Source organism: Cydia strobilella, chromosome 2 (assembly GCF_947568885.1).
Source record: "Cydia strobilella chromosome 2, ilCydStro3.1, whole genome shotgun sequence".
NCBI classification, from domain to species: Eukaryota; Metazoa; Arthropoda; class Insecta; order Lepidoptera; family Tortricidae; genus Cydia; species Cydia strobilella.
The window spans coordinates 18075107-18093521 of record NC_086042.1 but is presented as its reverse complement, the minus strand read 5'-3'; the positions used below and the strand labels follow the sequence as shown (position 1 = coordinate 18093521).

The 18415-nt window shown below is 34.6% G+C and overlaps 1 protein-coding gene across 1 annotated transcript in view; it reads right to left on the bottom strand.

Moving 5' to 3' along the window:
* LOC134753046 (O-acyltransferase like protein-like) overlaps positions 1-9265 on the bottom strand; it is a 36242-nt gene extending 26977 nt beyond the window's left edge. Inside the window, exon 1 of the mRNA XM_063688810.1 lies at positions 9155-9265. Within this exon, the coding sequence (XP_063544880.1) occupies positions 9155-9221 (67 nt within the window). The 5' untranslated portion in view covers positions 9222-9265. The remainder of the gene's footprint in view (positions 1-9154) is intronic.
* Positions 9266-18415: the final 9150 nt, after the last annotated feature.

The following is an 18415-nucleotide window of genomic DNA, read 5'->3' as shown; positions in this document are numbered from 1 at the left end:
AGACGTCGTATTAAGGTTTTAGAGGTGACCGACCGAATGTCGTATACAAGTGCTCGGCAACACCTTTTTGCACTATTAGCTTATACAGCTAATATGTTTTATTAGCAATTGATGTAAATGTTTACTTCACCATTTTATACAACCGTTATAGGCGTGTACAGGTTTAAATATAACCGTTATATGATATGATATGATATGATATGATATGATTTATTTATCTCACAATATACAATTGCACTTAAAATTACACATGGTAAATTCTTAGGAATTTATATTGTGATTGTCGGGTTTTTACATTATGAATAATTGAATATAAAAAATAACAGTGACAATCAATAGTTATTTACAATACAAGTGCGGAAAAGAGGAAATTCGAAACGAGTGTTTTAAATCGACACGAGTTGCGAATTACCTATTCGCACGTGTATCGTACAACGTTTTACAGTAAATATGGCCCTTTAAACTTTCGACATATGCACGAAAAGTGCTATTTGACGCACTAGTGCGAGAAAGTAGCACCATATGTACTGTAAAATTACATTCAAAATTATTAAATTACAATAGTATGTCAGCAGTTTCGATAAATTCAAATAGAACAATATTACTGTATAACAGTATTGGGAATCACTATTATGCAACTAATTTGCGCTATTAAGGTTCCCTGCAAGCCGCTATAGTTGTTGTGTTTTAACAAAGACAAAACCCAATAGTTACTATACAACGATTTTCGGATATAGTGGTTTTAGAGATCACTGCTATAGTACATAATAATTTAGTAGTCATATGAACACTGTTATAAAACTGTTTTGCTCTATAGTAGTGTTTTTGGGACATATTTATAGCGTTAAAAAGCGCTTTAGTAGTTTTTCAAAATCCTATTATATATCGTCGATGTTCACGTCACAATGACTCTTTTATATTACAGAACTGTTGTATAATGGTTTTGGTTTTTCTTTTAAAACACAACAGCGTTATAGCTAAGATTTTATGTCGTTTATAATGCAATGCAAGCAACCATGCAAGTTAGATGCATCAAGGTAGAAAGCTACTACTGTTGAATGATAATTTAGGCCTGTAATGGCTTCGTATATCTTGCTTATATTACTTCAGGCCAAACCCACATAATGCGGTTCCGTACAAAATATTTTTTATATTAACGAAGTGACAAAAATGATCCCAGTGATATTAGTGATTGTAGTTCAGATTTATCAAGCAATGATTAATCGGCATCCATTATTAGCGCAATTAGTTTTACCAATCACATTGAAAAAGAAAACAACAGTAGATAATGACACTAATGACTACATAAAAAACCTTACCTGTCTTTCTAAAGAGTTTGTAGTTGTAACTGGGTCACAGCTAAATTCTTTTGGAACCCTAATTTTATCCATGATGGCGGTGAATACTTCGTCATAAGTTCTATAGTTAGCCTATAAAAGCGTCGGAATTACTTCTTGGCTGTACAGTATTATGGTGAATATCATATTATTTTATTAAATTACGAGTATTTCATTAAAAACATGAATAAATCGAGGGCGCATTTAAAATTCCTCATTAACCTTATACTATTTTAACGGTAAAACTTAATATACTTTCTGCACTAAGAACCGAATTATTCGACATCTAACTGACGCATATTAAGGGGATCCCATGCCCCAATGACCTTCGATTTGAATCCCTTAGTTTTCTAATGTTTTTTGTAGCTTATCATATTAACAGCAACGGATTTTAGCAATATAGTATCCCATATTTACTTCAAAGTTCATTGTTTTCGATATATTTGGCATCAAAGTTTTAGGCCAAAAAACTGGTTTTCTGGCCATAACTTTTGTGTTAATTAGTTTAAAATTAAAACTTTAGACAAATTTTTAGAGACGTCTAAGACAAACCCAAATATGTAGATTTCGTATAAGTAAGATCTTTCACAGCAATCGAGATACGAAAAAAGTGTTTTTTTAGACAATGTTTAAAACAATCATAAATAAATAAGTATTCATTTTTTTCACAATCCGGTAGACAAAAAATGGAGATAAAAGATTGAAGATTATTATTTACAACGACGGGACTTAATCGCGTAAAATAAGTATTTAATTTATTTAAAAGATTGAAGAACCGATAGCCCGACCGATCCCATGCCCCAATGACCTTCGATTTGAATCCCTTAGTTTTCTAATGTTTTTGTAGCTTATCATATTAACAGCAACGGATTTTAGCAATATAGTATCCCATATTTACTTCAAAGTTCATTGTTTTCGATATATTTGGCATCAAAGTTTTAGGCCAAAAAACTGGTTTTCTGGCCATAACTTTTGTGTTAATTAGTTTAAAATTAAAACCTTAGACAAATTTTTAGAGACGTCTAAGACAAACCCAAATATGTAGATTTCGTATAAGTAAGATCTTTCACAGCAATCGAGATACGAAAAAAGTGTTTTTTTAGACAATGTTTAAAACAATCATAAATAAATAAGTATTCATTTTTTTCACAATCCGGTAGACAAAAAATGGAGATAAAAGATTGAAGATTATTATTTACAACGACGGGACTTAATCGCGTAAAATAAGTATTTAATTTATTTAAAAGATTGAAGAACCGATAGCCGCTTGTCTTATAATTCTATATGTAGTGCAAAAGTAGGAGATACGATTCAAAACTTGTCAAAAATCGATGAAAACCTCAGGTAGCCCCTTAATATAAAGTCTTTACTTATCACCATTTTATGAAACACACACACAACAAAACCACTCACAACACTTCATGGAAAACTTGAATACTCCGTGATAGCTAGACAGTTGAAATTTTCACAGATGATGTATTTCTGTTGCCGCTATAACAACAAACACTAAAAACAGAATAAAATTAATATGTAAGTGGGGCCCCCATACAACAAACGTGATTTTGTTGCCGTTTTTTGCGTAATGGTACGGAATCCTTCGTTCGTGAGCCCGACTCGCACTTGGCCGGTTTTTTTATAAATTTTCATCATTGGCAGATACTGTTGTTATTAAAGTTTAATTGATAATAGTTATAATTCGTAGCATTATTAAATGAATGGGAATGCAGTGTTGCAAGCCGCGGCGGTCCGCGACGGCGCTTTCGCAAGGACCACATCTGGCATTTACGCAAGTGCAATTTTGCCGGCCTTGGCCGTGGTTTAAAATGTGATAATTTAGTAGGTGATAATATCTTCGGTGATTTTCAATAAATACAATACAACATTGAGCTAATCATAAACAACTGCATGTACCTAAATAACATAACATTTAACGCATCAATATACTTACGTTTTAGAAAAATGTTCTGGCAGATGTAAAATTGGTAAGTGTTGGTGGCCGAGTGGATCTGCAGGTTCAAATTCTGGCTAGTTCCAATGAGTTTTTCGGAACTTATGAACGGAATATATATCATTTGATATTGATCACTAGCTTTTCGGTAAACGTAAATCGTGAGGAAACCTGCATACATCCGCCAAGAAATTGAAAGGCGTATGAAGTCCCTAACCTGCATTGGGCCAGCAGCGTTGGGATTGGGACTATATATATATTATGCTCTTGCGCTCACCCAGTGCCCATCAGTGGGACGTATATAGGCTGATTTATTAATTTACTTGTTTATGAATTATGTATATACCTACTTAATAATTTACTTGTAGATCTGTTTATAAGTAAGAAAAAAAAACAATTATGCATTTTATTTAAATGCCATATCCATGTAAACATTGTACGTGACCTGTATTAATTTTTAGGGTTTCATTCTCGAAGGGTGATAATCGGAACTAAAGCTCTCTGTGTTCGTCCGTCCGTTTGTCTGTAAGTATGTCTGCAGGCTCTATCTCTAATACCGTTATAGGTAGCTTATTGAAACTTTATTGGAGAGTGTATTTCTATTGTTGCTATAACAACAAATGATAAAATTAAATTAAAAATGACGACGTATTTCTGTAACGGTTGAATATAGTAAGCAAATCTCTGTATTATTATGAAGAAAAATACAGTGCATAACAACAAATAATAATAATAACTGACCAAGCCCGAGTCGATTTTAAGGAAAAATTATAATATAATAATAATATATTATACAATGTTTTCATATTTTACTTGTATATTCATATTATAAATAACCTAACCCAAGATATAAAAGGAATAAATGAAATAATATATTAAAAGCCTAGCCTAAGACTGAACATAAATAAAGGAATAATATATTGTAAAAAACCGGCCAAGTGCGAGTCGGACTCGCGCACCGAGGGTTCCGTCCTTTTTAGTATTTGTTGTAGCGGCAACATAAATACATCATGTGTGAAAATTTCAACTGTCTAGCTATCACGGTTCATGAGATACAGCCTGGTGACAAACAGACGGACAGACGGACAGCGGAGTCTTAGTAATAGGGTCCAGTTTTTACCCTTTGGGTACGCAACCCTAAAAAAATATGAAGTTATGGAACTCTCGGGGCTCGAGTCCTACTCGCATTTAAGGATGACTCACGTTAGACCGGGCCGTGTCCGGGCCGGAGCTTCCGGCACTTACTTTTCTATGACATGACAGGTGATCACGTGATGCTTTCCATAGAAAACGAAGCGCCGGAAGCTCCGGCCCGGACACGGCCCGGTCTAACGTGAGTCATTCTTTAACCGGCATTTTTATTAATTTTGTACTTAACTACTAAGTAAGACACTGATTAAATATTTGGAGAAAAATACGAGTAGTCTGGCTCAGTTGTCACCAACGACCACAACATGATGGTAACAATATTAACACCCATTTTCTGCTCGTAGGTATAGTAGCTTTTTTTGAACTGCAGCCGGGCTAGCACATGATTGGCGCCTTGGCGCGACAGTATAAGTCGCCGCGAGAAAGATTACCCTTCCCTCTTTAATTAATATAGTGAGAAAAAGACGGATAGTCTATCTCGCGGCGACATACTGTCGCGCCAATCATGTGCTAGGCCTACTGCATGGTGCTGTAATTTCTCTTTTTTTCCTCAGGATTCCCTTCCGGGAATCACACAACGAGAAGCTTCACCTTGTTCGTTTATCTCATATAATTATATTAATAAGTGCGGTGAATGTTGCACGTTCAACATCGAGGACGCGTCGAGCAAGTTCGGACAAGGTTATTATTTTTGGAACATTCGTCAATATTGAATGTCGTTACGAAACCCATACATGAAAATTGTAGGTTTCTATAATTTCCGATGGGGTAATCTAGCGGGAATATTATAGAAGAAAGAGCACTGCGGCGCACGCGCATGAACTGGCAATTTCATAAGATAGGTTCTAACTATTATAGGCACTAAATTTCATCCTAATATTTTAATACTTACTTATACAATTGTAATGGACCTATGCTGGATGCGTGTACATTTTTATGATGATATATATACCGAGGCAGGTACTGTATATTGATGATACGAAAATAGCATTTAATTTACTGTCAACATATATTATTACTGTATTGTCATGGGTTACAATATGAATCTTGAAGAATGACATTACATACAAATAAATAGTTTTAGTACGTGATTGGTTATTAATTACTGACCTCTGTTCACCTAAGCTGCCTAAGCATTAAGCACGCCTTGAAGTGTAGAACTCATTAGAGTACCTACGCATACCGGCAGTGAAGATGATCCTAAGCTACAGTAAATTTAGCTAAGTACCTAATTTTATACGTAATTATAGGTAAGTGTAATAACAATGCTTGATCGGTAGAATCGTTTAGTGATATCCTGATGACAAATGCTGGTATTCGATTTCTTTAATGCTAATAGTGATGGGCACTGTTGTGATGGCGATGCCACAAGAGAGCTGTCAATTTTAAACTGTTCGAAATGTATTAGGTATGTATGTTATAAAAAGCCTATTGGATGTTAAAATAATATAGTTGCTGAAGCATATCTTGTCAGTAGAAAAAGGCGGCAAACTTAAAAAATGTAGGCACGAAGGGATATCGTCCCATAGAAAATTTGAATTTCGCGCCTTTTTCTACTGACAAGATTTGCTTGACCAACTATATAAACAAAATAAAACACGTTTGTTATTCGGTCAATTAGGTTCAACATTTTGTATCTATGGAACTATATGATTGGTCGAGCGTCGAATGACCGAGTCACGTGATTTGTTTATTTACATTGTTTTCAAGCTCGAATGGAACAGACTAGATGTTTATATTCCGTAGTTTGGCCGCCATGTCAATATTTTTTATGATTTTTTGTGCAGTCAAAATATAATATAGATTTGTGCTGTTTTACTTTATAATTTGATTGGTAGCCACAGCCCGGCGTTTAATTGGGTTAAACCTTAGTGGCAGGATGCCGGGGAACGATTGATTGACTTAATCAATTCTGAAGGACATTGACAGATACGAAATTGACGGCGGCAACAACAGTAATGCAGCTGCAGTTGACATGTAAACGTCACCTTTATAATCGATTATATTAAACTAACACGATTTTCACTCCGGATTTCTCGCCAATCTGCCTTCGCCTACGAATGTAATGCCATGTTCCAAACGTTAGGCAAAAAAAATAAGGTATGTAGTTATGACTGACATCTTGTTTTCTGCTAAATTGTATTGCCAAGTTATCGATTGCCATGTCATTATAATTATTACAAATAGAAATACGTAATATTGATAACGTCACTGTAACATGTTGTTAGTCGTCTCCTACTCGTAATTCAGTAACAATTTATATTTCTTCCTCAATTTACAATCTTAAAAATAATATATATATTTTACTGAGATGCGTGAGATGGCAGCTACCACCTGACTAGGTACTCAAGCTATATGAAATATATAACAATTGCCATGTTTTTAGTTATTGAACCTAACAGTCTCCACGCCAATCAATATTAAAAACTGACAAAAATACGAAAGGACAAACGTTTTCACGTCAAAAAAGTAATCATACTGACGTATTTTTAATCATCAATTATCTAGTTAAATGAGCGAATGCTCATTATTTAAGATTATAATTTGTGATAATTTATGTATTCTCTTCCAAAGAAGACACTATGATTGACGCTTCGCAAAAACAATAGGTTAGTAGCAAAATAATGCGCCGCAAAATAATAAATAAATAATCGCCGCCAATGATAAAGATTAGTTTTTGTCTTTTTACTACAGATTAAAGTCCTATAGTTATTTGTTCTACTAAGAGGCAAAGTGGTTATTTAACCCCTCGTGCTGTTGATACCCAAGCGGAAGATTCCAAAATTAAACGTAGCGTGTGGTTCGAAAAGTGGAATCTTGAGCATTGCGAGGGTTACAAGGCACGTGGGCCAAACAAACTTTGGTACCAAGTGAAACACAATTATTTTTTTCACCACACAAACGCGAGGAAATCACTAACTGCAAAACATTACAAATCAGTCCAAATATCATTTAAAATAATCATTTTAAAGTCATTTCCATCAGCCAATATGAGCAAACAACTCAAATTTTTCATCAAATTACTTTGCCTTCCTGAATGTTTCCTTTAAGTAAAATGAGCGAACTTGAGTTTAAGGCACTTTCCCTCCAGGACCCATATGTTTTTTCCACACTGTATATGTAACAGACCAATAATAGCTTGTTAAACTGCGAATGCTGCTTCTGCATCATTTTACTTTCAGGATTTCAAGAGTGCCGCGCAAAGCGCTGATGCAAAAATATTACACGAATGTAAACTTTTCCTTTGTTTGCTTTGCTTGTTTTTAAAGTATATATAGGTAGTATATTTTTAGGGTTCCGTACCAAAAAGGTACAAAAGGAACCCTTATGGTGCGACTGCCCGTCTGTCTGTCTGTCTGTCTGTCACATTGCTAAATATCTCGAGAACTACTTAAGCTATCGATTTGAAATTTGGAATAGTCATGAAGAACGCTAACCCAAACATACAATTATGGCTGCAATGCACTTCGCAACCCCGCAGTGTCAGGGAGCCGGCCGCGGAACCGCCGGAACTTGACACTCTTCGGCCAAAACTTCTCCTTGGTGAAGGTCCATAATGTACCATTAGGGGTGCTATCCGTCCGGACCCCGGCATTTATAAAGCTAATAGATCAGCAGCATAAGCCTGGTCTGCGATTGCTAGTAGATGTTGGCAATTTTGGGATCAAGTTATAGGAGGAGCTCACAGTTGATATATATTTTGTTAACAGGTACACGGATTTGTCCTCGTTTACCAGAGCCGGGTACGTCCGGGTGTTAAATAAAAATAAATACAAAAGTACCTTGGATCTTGATAGTAAAAAAATGAGAATGTTAAATGACTAAATTAGACCACAATTTTGTTGACGGATAGATGAGTTCTAAATTGTGTCGGTCTCAAATACATGGTATTTCTTAGATCGATCTGTAATTACAAAATCTACATTATCGATAATATTTATCTAAGAAATTCCCTTCAACACCTCATCGAGAGTGCAATTTTATTAATATACGTACTCATATTGTAACCGATATATAAGAGTTGCCATGAAACGGGTCACTTGGGTGATTATGGGAAGCTAGGTATAGAATATTAAGTAATAGGTAGTTTATCAGTTTCGCTTATAATATGTGAGTAAAACAACTGTTAAATTCTAATTCGGCGAACGGGAAGCTAATTGGCAACTTTCAATTGCTATATTGACTGGTTTAACTTGCAGCAAAGGCCAGCAAACGACGTGCAAATAACGCTTGAACAAAATGGCAAATTCAATAAAAGCACTTAAAAAGCTCGTTTGAATGAGCTAGCAATTTATTTTATTCCAGAATCAGTATCAAACTTTACACCTCGCGCTTAGAAATGACAGAAAACTTTTAATTGATGTCTTGGTCAGATGATCGTCCAGTCAATTAAATAAGTTTTTGGCAAAAAATTAATTTTGGTACAAGCTTTTATCGCTGACTGTACTTTTCTTTCCGCAGGCAACTAATACTCATCTAAAAACCCAAAACACAATTAGGTTGCGTTGTTTTATCACAGAGTTCCTATGTCCTGTCTCCATCATCAGATCAGCTCGATGGTACCATACTATTACATTGTCACCCGACTTACATATGTATGCAAATTTTCAGCTTCATTGGAAAGTGGGTCAAATTTAACTTGCAAGATACACCCCCCTAACAAACATACATATATAGGTACATTGCAAGTTAATAAAAAGCTTGTAAAAATAAGGCTTACCCTCATTAGTAATATTCTGGCCAACGACGAGATTCACTGAACAAAACACTGCTATGAACCACCGCATTTTGGCAAACTATCGACCGCCCGCGCTCGAAGCGACTGGCTGGCCGCGCGGCCTAGAGTCAGTCAGCGAAACGTTAGTAGGGTGGTGGAAACTTACACATTTCCGAAACTTTACAAGGTCAAATGTCAATCTCTCATATGGACTGTAAACAATCAGGTGTATTATTAGGCTCGCGATTATAGCGCATGACAAGACCATGATACCTATACTTTTTGATATCACGTGTGTTATGCGGTCCTGCAGACACTTTTAGTCATGATATCAACTAAAATTGTGATTTTAGGCCTTTAGTTTAAAACATAATATATAGTAGATTATTAACCAAGGGTTGAAAGGCACCCATTTCAAATGGAAATGGTGCCTTTCACCCGAGTTAAACACTCTACTTTTCCTATCGAATGCGAGGAAACAAGGCAATTTTGCAAAATCAGTAATTAAAGTTACCTTAGAGATCTACGGCCATGAGTTTTTTCCTAAGGATTACTTGCAATCGGAGACTTTTCATGTGTGAAGATAAATATAACCCCTAGCGGTAAACATTTAGATTGCAATATTTACGAAAACACATATATTTTAACAAACTGCAGTAATTTTAAAACGATTTGTTCATTATAACTATTATAAGTATAGTATTTATCAAAATCAGCGGGATTGCCTTACTTTTTAATTTTTTACTTTTTCGTTGTAAAACTCCCAACATAATAAAAGTAGGTATTAAAAAAAAAAAAAACAATTTAATGAATAAAATAAGCAATTTTTATTTTATATGTTATTTTATTTTCATGAATATAGTAAATAACTTGAAAAACCCATTTAATATCGCACAAACGTTTAACTTTGGCTGTATAAGATTCTGCCTTTGCTCATTTAGGCGTGTAAGGTTTATTATTTTATTAAGAAATATATTTTTGGTGTATTCCTTTTGGTTCCCGCCTTATTAAATTAAATACATACAATTACATACAATTCAACCTTATTAAATACAATTCAACCAAAGAAATCAAGAATAATTTATTTTAACAATTTATTTACATCATTTTTGATAAAAAAACGATTCAATGTGGGATTAGTAAAATAAAAGCGTATCAAAATTAGATATCTTTAATTTTTAGGGTTCCGTACCTCAAAAGGAAAAAACGGAACCCTTATAGGATCACTCGTGCGTCTGTCTGTCTGTCTGTCCGTCGGTCACAGCCTATTTTCTCCGAAACTACTGGACCAATTAAGTTGAAATTTGGTACACATACGTAAGTTTGTGACCCAAAGACGGACATGTAACGTAAACAAATGAATTATAAACACGGGGGCCACTTTGGGGGGGTAAATGAGAAAATTAAAAAATAAAGTTTTTCAAACTATATCGTGTTAATTATCAAATGAAAGAGCTCATTATGAGAATCTCAAATATATTTTTCTTATAATTTTAGGATAAACACTAGAAGTTATTCAAGAAAATAGGCAAAAATGACCATAAAATAGATCTTTACCTATAGATCACAGGAAAACCTATTAGAAATGTGCAGTCAAGCGTGAGTCGGACTTAACTACTTAGTTTTTGATCCGACCGCTACGGGTTTAGTAAAGACATTTCACTCACGTTTCACATAAAAAATACATTGTTTAAATTGTGTAATGTACAGAGCCCTTGGAACGCGAGTCCGACTCGCACTTGGCCGGTTTTTTTAATACATATAATAACTTGGCAATCGTACATAATGCTTTACTCGTACCGTACTCGTAATTAGGTATGTGTAATGCTCAAACTGCATGTGATTAGCTAGCACTATAGCGTTATGTTTAACTAAAGTTATTTTTAATAGTTGACGATGATCCTTATGTCATTACATTATGCAGCCGTGCGATGACCAAGTCATTATACGTATTAAAAATTAAAGATATCTAATATTGTCCCCTGGCACTGACTAAAATAACCGACTTGGTTTCACATTTACATCACAAAAGTTTTTTTTAGAAGAATTGCGTTGCGAGACTTGCATCTTTTTACATGTAATGTTTTTGATGGGATTCATAATTTATTTAAAATAAATGTTGAAGAAAGCAATAATAAATGCACACCCCCTTATGTTAACTTTATCTATGGCAGCTTGTCTCTGCCAAACATGGCGTCCGTGTACCTTGAGATAGTTGAGATTCAGTGTCTTATTAATAAAAGAAACTATATTAATTAATTTGCGTTTCAATAATTAAGACATTACAAAGAGATCGTAAAGTTTATTCTGAAATGGCTATACGATATACTTAATTTAATTATTAAGTCGATTTCATGTTTCAAAGTTTGGTTATTGTCAGCTTCTATTATATTGCTTTTAAGTTAACTCAAACAATTAAGAACACTTTGAACAGTAATTATAAAACCTTTTGTGGCTTTTGGCCTTCGAAACATTTGACTTTCAGTAACAATATAATAACATTGGTATTAAAGCAAGACAATGTGCGATTTATTAGCGTTCTATAGTAGTGTATTTCTTTTAATTAATTTTCTTTAAATTTAATTTGTATTTTTGACTCATCATCATTAACTTAAGAGTTATTCTCTTGTCGGTGGAGTATCTTCCAACTTTCCCTATTCTGCGCCAGCTCTTTGACTTTTTGATACGACACGACCCCTACTTTTTCTTTCACTTGATCTAAAAAGCTGCGTCTGGGTTTTCCTCTACCCCGCCCCTGCAGGATAGTTTTAATGAAGTAGTCGTGTCGTATTAAGTGTCCAATTATTTTCCCGTGTCTAAATAGTGCAAATGCAATAGTGTTCAGAATAGCTCTTCTTTCACTCACTCTTCTTAGCACTTCCTCATTCGTTATCCTGTCTCTCCAACTAATGCCTTCCATTCACCTCCAGCACCACATTTCAAATGCTTCCATTCTCTTTCTATCTCTTAGGGTCATTGTCCACGTTTCACTTCCATAAAGGGCTATACTGAAAATGTCATATATGAATGAAAAAGTGACCAAGGCCTCCAGTGCCCTGGATCGAACCAGCGTTCTCAGCAATTCCAGCTTTTGGCACTGGAAGCTTTGTTCACTTTTTCTTTCATATTTACTTATCTCAGTTTTGTAATTTATATATTAGTAGTGTTTCTACTTAAAATAACACAAGTTAAAATATTTAATTTGTGTCCTCAGTATAGTTTCACATTTTTATTTTTTTAAATCCGTAGTCAACTGGGAACCCTTAACTTTTTGTCCGGCCGTCCGTGGCGTAGTTCGGTAGTCGTTGGTACAATGTTGGTAACGTACTAGAAACTTGCAATTTGCAGACGACCGGTCTGGCCTAGTGACCCTGCCTGTGAAGCCGATGGTCCTGGGTTCGAATCCCGGTAAGGGCATTTATTTGTGTGATGAACACAAATATTTGTTCCTGAGTCATAGGTATTTTCTACGTATATAAGTTACGTATTTATCTATATAAGTATCTATATGATAAAGCTCACAATTGTAAAATTAATTGACATATTTGTACCTACACTACCCAAAACTGTAAAATAATGTAATCTGTCTCATGTAATTAAATTTTTTTGACGTGTAATATGTAATAATATTATTAATAAATGAGTATGAGTATATCGTTGCCTAGCACCCATAGTAGGTACAAGCTTTACTTAGTTTGGGGCTAGGTTCATCTGTGTAAGATGTCCATGTCACCTAATATTTATTTATTAATTGGCATGTATGTCAAACACGTCGAAAAAGTGGTAATAAACTTTGAAAAAACAGTGGGGTTTTAGTGTCTGTGTAAAAATAATACTGTGACTATTCATTAGTATATTTTTATATAATGAGGAATGGCGGGAGAAAAAATGGTAATAAAAATAGTACAAAATTTTAGTATATTAGTGTTATAATAAAATATATTTGTGTTGTGTTCCTGCGGGTGAGTAAGGTTGCTAGAGCTCAACGAGGGAGAGGAGTGTTAGGGTCGACAACGCGCATGTAACTCCTTTGGAGTTGCAGGCGTACATAGGCTACGGAGACCGCTTAACATCAGGCGGGCCGTAAGCTTGTTTGCCACCGACGTAGTATAAAAAAAAATTCAGCAATTTGTGCGACACTCCTCCCTTCAAAAATTTACATTTAAAATTTGATTACCTCTCCCTCCCCTTCTTAAATCAATGAAGTCAGACCAACTCTGCGAAAAGAAATACCATCATCATCATTTGCCGTATTTATGACGTCCTGCCGACATATGCTGTTCTGCCTGCCATACGGCACAGTAGATTTGAATATTTTATTTATTTATTTATTACATACACACAACCATCAATTACAGGACATCCTAATTTGACAGTATGAAAATTGACACAAAAATAGGTACAATACATTAACTTACAGATTACAGTAGCACAATACGTATAGTAAGCCCTTGTGAATTCGTTCAGAGAACAAGAGAACAATTGCGCGCGTAAAGGGGGGGGGGGATATAAATAGACAAATATCACAAAACACGTAAAAAACCTTTTTGTTGTGCTCAAGTTGAACACAAAAGTCTAGAGAGCTTGTAAACTTAGAGGATTTAACAAAAATCTTTAGTTTAAATACGTCGAGCGCACGTAGAGCATCATCAACTCAAAGGAGACGCCTAGTGTTGTAGAATTTTCCCTATTGGAGCAAAAGCCTTTAAATTAAGGAGCATAAATATTAAAAAATAACAATAATATAGGTACCTATTAGTGCTGTGTTGTTTTCTTGGTCCAGTAACAATAAAAACTGTAATAAGGTTGTTTTGAATTTCTTGTGAAATTTTTTTTTTTTTTTATCATGTTTTGTCCGATTGGAATAACAAATGGTCTGCTAAAATAGAAAACTAAGTTTATTCCTCATTATTTTATTTAAATTGTGTTTAATTCAATACAAGCAGTACGAGATGAGTAAATCTGAAAAAAGTACCTAAGATAAAGGTAAAAGTATTTTATATTGTACAATTTTGCGCACACGGGAAATTGTGAGCATTGTCAAGGTTGTTGAAATTACTACTCGCCTTAAGTAGGTCCAGGTTCAAGTGACGGCATTACCTCAAAATTACGGTTCATCCATTTACCTTCAACTAAGCTAATAAACCGAAGTAGGTAAAAGTTGCGCAGTGTCAGGCAGCCCGCACCTCGTTTTTAGCAAGCTTATTAGTGACACAGTTTTTAAGAAAACATCTTTCCGACCTTGCCCTTCTAAACAGCTGGTTTTTTCGCAAGCGACTATATTTGAACTTTCAATTTATTCACATGTTATCGTGTAGTATACTGGCTTAAATATTTTTTGGCATACCTACTACAAAAAGTATTAAATTTCCGACTATATTAGACCAAACTGGGGTCAAACCTAAAAAGCGTGATTTTTTTGGTGGTTTTTACGATATGTTTGTCAGCTTGCTCTACTACTACTAAATAGTTATTTGTTATACAAGGGTGCAAAGTTGTATTTTACCCGCGAGTGTAGAATTGAAACACGAGCAAGCGAAAGGATCCTATAGGTGAACCACTCGCTTCGCTCGTGGTTCTAAAATAGAATCCTGGGCGTAGCGAGTGTTTCAACACACGAGAAGTAAAATACATTTGCGCCCGTGTGTAACACAAAACTTTTCACCTCACTATAGAGAGGAAAGTGCAACATCCACAGGCGTTAGATCATCTTCATCACTGGAATCACTCATTTCTTTACGATATTATAACAGAAAACTCTGGAAGTTGTGTATTTTTACGCGAGTCGGTGAGAAAAGGTTTTGAGTAAAAAAATTGTTGACAATGTTGACATTTCTGATGTATGAAATGTCAACGATGCGTTTTGAAATTGCATCGATTCAACTTGTGCGTTCAGAATTATATTTAACATCATTATAAAAAAACAAACGTTTCTTATGGAATTTTAAGGTTTATGACTTAAAATTATTAAATAAAGCTAAATTTGGTATTTTTTATTAGATTCTTAAACCATTTATTTAATGATAATTAATATCGAACGAACCATTATTATGAGCGTTTTACGTTTTGTTATCTGTCAAGCTACTTAAACATGCTCCATTCAAGGTCAAATTACTTTCCCCACTAGTGGATAAAATGCGTTTTTCCCCGCTTGTTTTAAAGGATAAAAGACGGCTTTCCGAGCTAGTGAGGGGAAAAATATATTCCTATTTCTGTCGTCGCTATCATAAAACTAAAATTAAAAAGTAAGAGGCATACTCGTATAACATATTTTTCAAAATTTTGTATTTCTACTACGGTTAAATATATAAACATCAAATTCTGGTCAAGCGTTAGTGAGTAAAAAAATCAAATTAAGTGTAAAGCTTGATGATACAGAACCCTTGGCTTGGGACTCTAGTCCGACTCGCATTTGGCTGGTTATTTTAAATACATTGGTTTTTCAAATGAGAAATCTGCACGTACAGTCGCCATCAGATATATCGGAGCGGCCAAGGTGCTCACAAATATCTGAACACGTCTCTATTATCAAGGCGTTAGAGTGCGTGTTCAGATATTTTTGAGCACCTCGGCCGCTCCGATATATCTGATGGCGACTGTACCTATTTAATTAATTATTATTACCTAGTAAATATTAAATCGATTAGCTTAATGTAATTAATTATTATATTGTGTTTAATTGTATTTGTTACAATGTTTAATTATTGTAGTGTATTTCATACTCGTAAATCTTTTAATTTAATTTTATGCACAGTTATAACGCTTCATTAATTTTATCCGCATTAACTGGAGGATTTGACTGCAGACAATTAATTCAGACGACACGACAGGCGCTGTTTGGTTAAAATAATCAGAAGTTTTGTCCAGGGCCTTTCAAATAACTGTCTTTTTGTTGAGGAGCGAAATATTGACAGAGCGTTTTTTTTTAAGTAGCCGTGAATACGCGTTAAGGCCTTAGCGCCACTTGCACCATCCTACTAACCCGGGGTTAACCTGAAATCTGCTCAATAGTTTAGGCGCTAGAAGTAAAAATATGATTTAATATTCGGCGTCCTCTCAAGGCGGCTGTATTGATTTTTCTTTAATAAAACAAGCGTAAACAGGTTGCGAAGGGTAAGAGGAATCTACCGATACGTCATTTAAAAAAAATCCGTCCAGTATCCTGAGCTACAGGGTGTACTGATTATCAGTATTTAACCCATAACCCTACTTTCTGTTTAAGTCGCAGTCGAGTAAAATGTTGATATTGGGGTATAACGTGTACAAATGTATAGACAAAAGTGGAATTCATATTCCTACAAGATTCAGCAATTATTTTCTATAACAAGATGTACTTTTTCCGCAAAGATATCTAGGACGTTTTTGTGTAGAATTTTATAAGCTTTAATGTTGCCTTAGACCATATTTTCACAGAGAACGTATGTAGATTTAGAGTAAAAAGCAAATTTCTCCAGGATGGTACACATTTTCCAAGATGGCTGCGATTCATCGAGGTCCCCAAATGTCAAATAGTGTGGACATGAAAAAGAGACCTTTAATTTACATACATACCAAATTTCATAACTTTGAAAGAGATTTCTAGGTTAGTCCTAATCCGGTTGTGCTATTTTATTTAAATATGTAATGAAAGAGCTCGTTGTGAAAATCTTAATTTTTTTTTTGTAATTTTAAAATAAATAGTTTAGAAGTTATTTAAGAAAATAGCCAAAAAATGACCATTCCCCCCTTTATCTCCGAAATTACTGGGTCTAAAATATAAAAAAAAAAATACACAAATAAGTTCTTTAGCTTTACCTGTACATGACAGGAAAATCTATTAGAAATGTGCAGTCAAGCGTGAGTCGGACTTAATTACTTATGTTTTGATCCGACCCTACGGATTTTTTAAAAACATTTCACTAACGTTTCACATAAAAAATACATTATTAAAAATTGTGTGATATACGGAACCCTTGGAACGCGAGTCCGACTCGCACTTGACCAGTTTTTTTAATATATGGTCTCTTAATCTCCTGTTATATTAAACAATCTTTGTGACATATTTACCTTAAGGGTCCACGGCAAGCTCGGTTCTCCATACAAACGTATTTCCGCTCTCATTTTAAAACGACTAGCTAGATTGCTCTGAAACTTTGTATTTACAATAGGATAAGGTATATCAATGCCTCTAATTAGTTTATGCAGCTTAAGATACCATAGTAAAAAAAATACAGTAAATATAAGTTTTTTATACAAAACTTGTTTTTGCTCTATTTCGTTTGTTTTTTAAACTGGAGCTGTATAAACTATTTAAAGACCTAGATATACCTCATGTCATTGTACGTGAAAATTTTCATTACAATCTAACACGTAGTTTTAAAATGAGAGCGGAACTACGTTTGTATGAAAAGGTGCAATTCGGCCGAGCTTGCCGGGGACATTCTGTCCATTGTGCTCTAATACATATCCATATAGGACTTATATATATAAGTATATACAGGAATGGAAAATGTGTTTAAATGCTGCGCCGTTGGCACATTAAAAGTTAGCGTGGAGCGTGGGCTAGAATTAAAAACAAAGTTGTTTGTTGTTAAAACTACACAGGAGACACAGACAAAGTCCAATTGCGTTGAAAATTAAACCATGCGACCGTCGCTTTTAGATTCATTTATGGCAAGCTAGCTTAACTCTGCTATATGCGCTACATTAGAAAATGCTTTTCGATGGTAGTTTTCAACGTTTGTTCCTTTTCTGACGACTGTGAGATCATGACGGTCGCATCGCATTTCATAGCATTTTTGCATATCGGTCATCACCACTTTGGATTAGTTATTCTCGCTCTTATATAATTGTCAGAAGGTGTGTTATTTTCCTTCTCCTCCAATACAATCCATATCTACATATCTTTAATTTTGGTAGGTTTGTTTATGAAATTGTTCTAGTCTCCCACCTGGGCTTCCGGACCCCCTACGTTTACTACATTTTAATAATTAATATTTAGACGGCTTAAACATTCCTCCAAGGGTTCAACAAGACAATTAGGAGTTAAGTGTAGGTATCAGCAGTTTTTCCCTGTTTGCTTGCCTGTTTACACTTTAGAAGGAATTGATTAAAAATTCAATACTATTATTATACGAGTTGACAATAGGTAAATACGCAATAGGCAAATGAAAAGAAAAACAGAAGCTGTGAATAATAATAATAAATTTTAAAGAGGAGATTATTGAAAGATGCCATATGCAAAAAACCACAATAACTATGCATTGGACATTGACAAGTGATCTC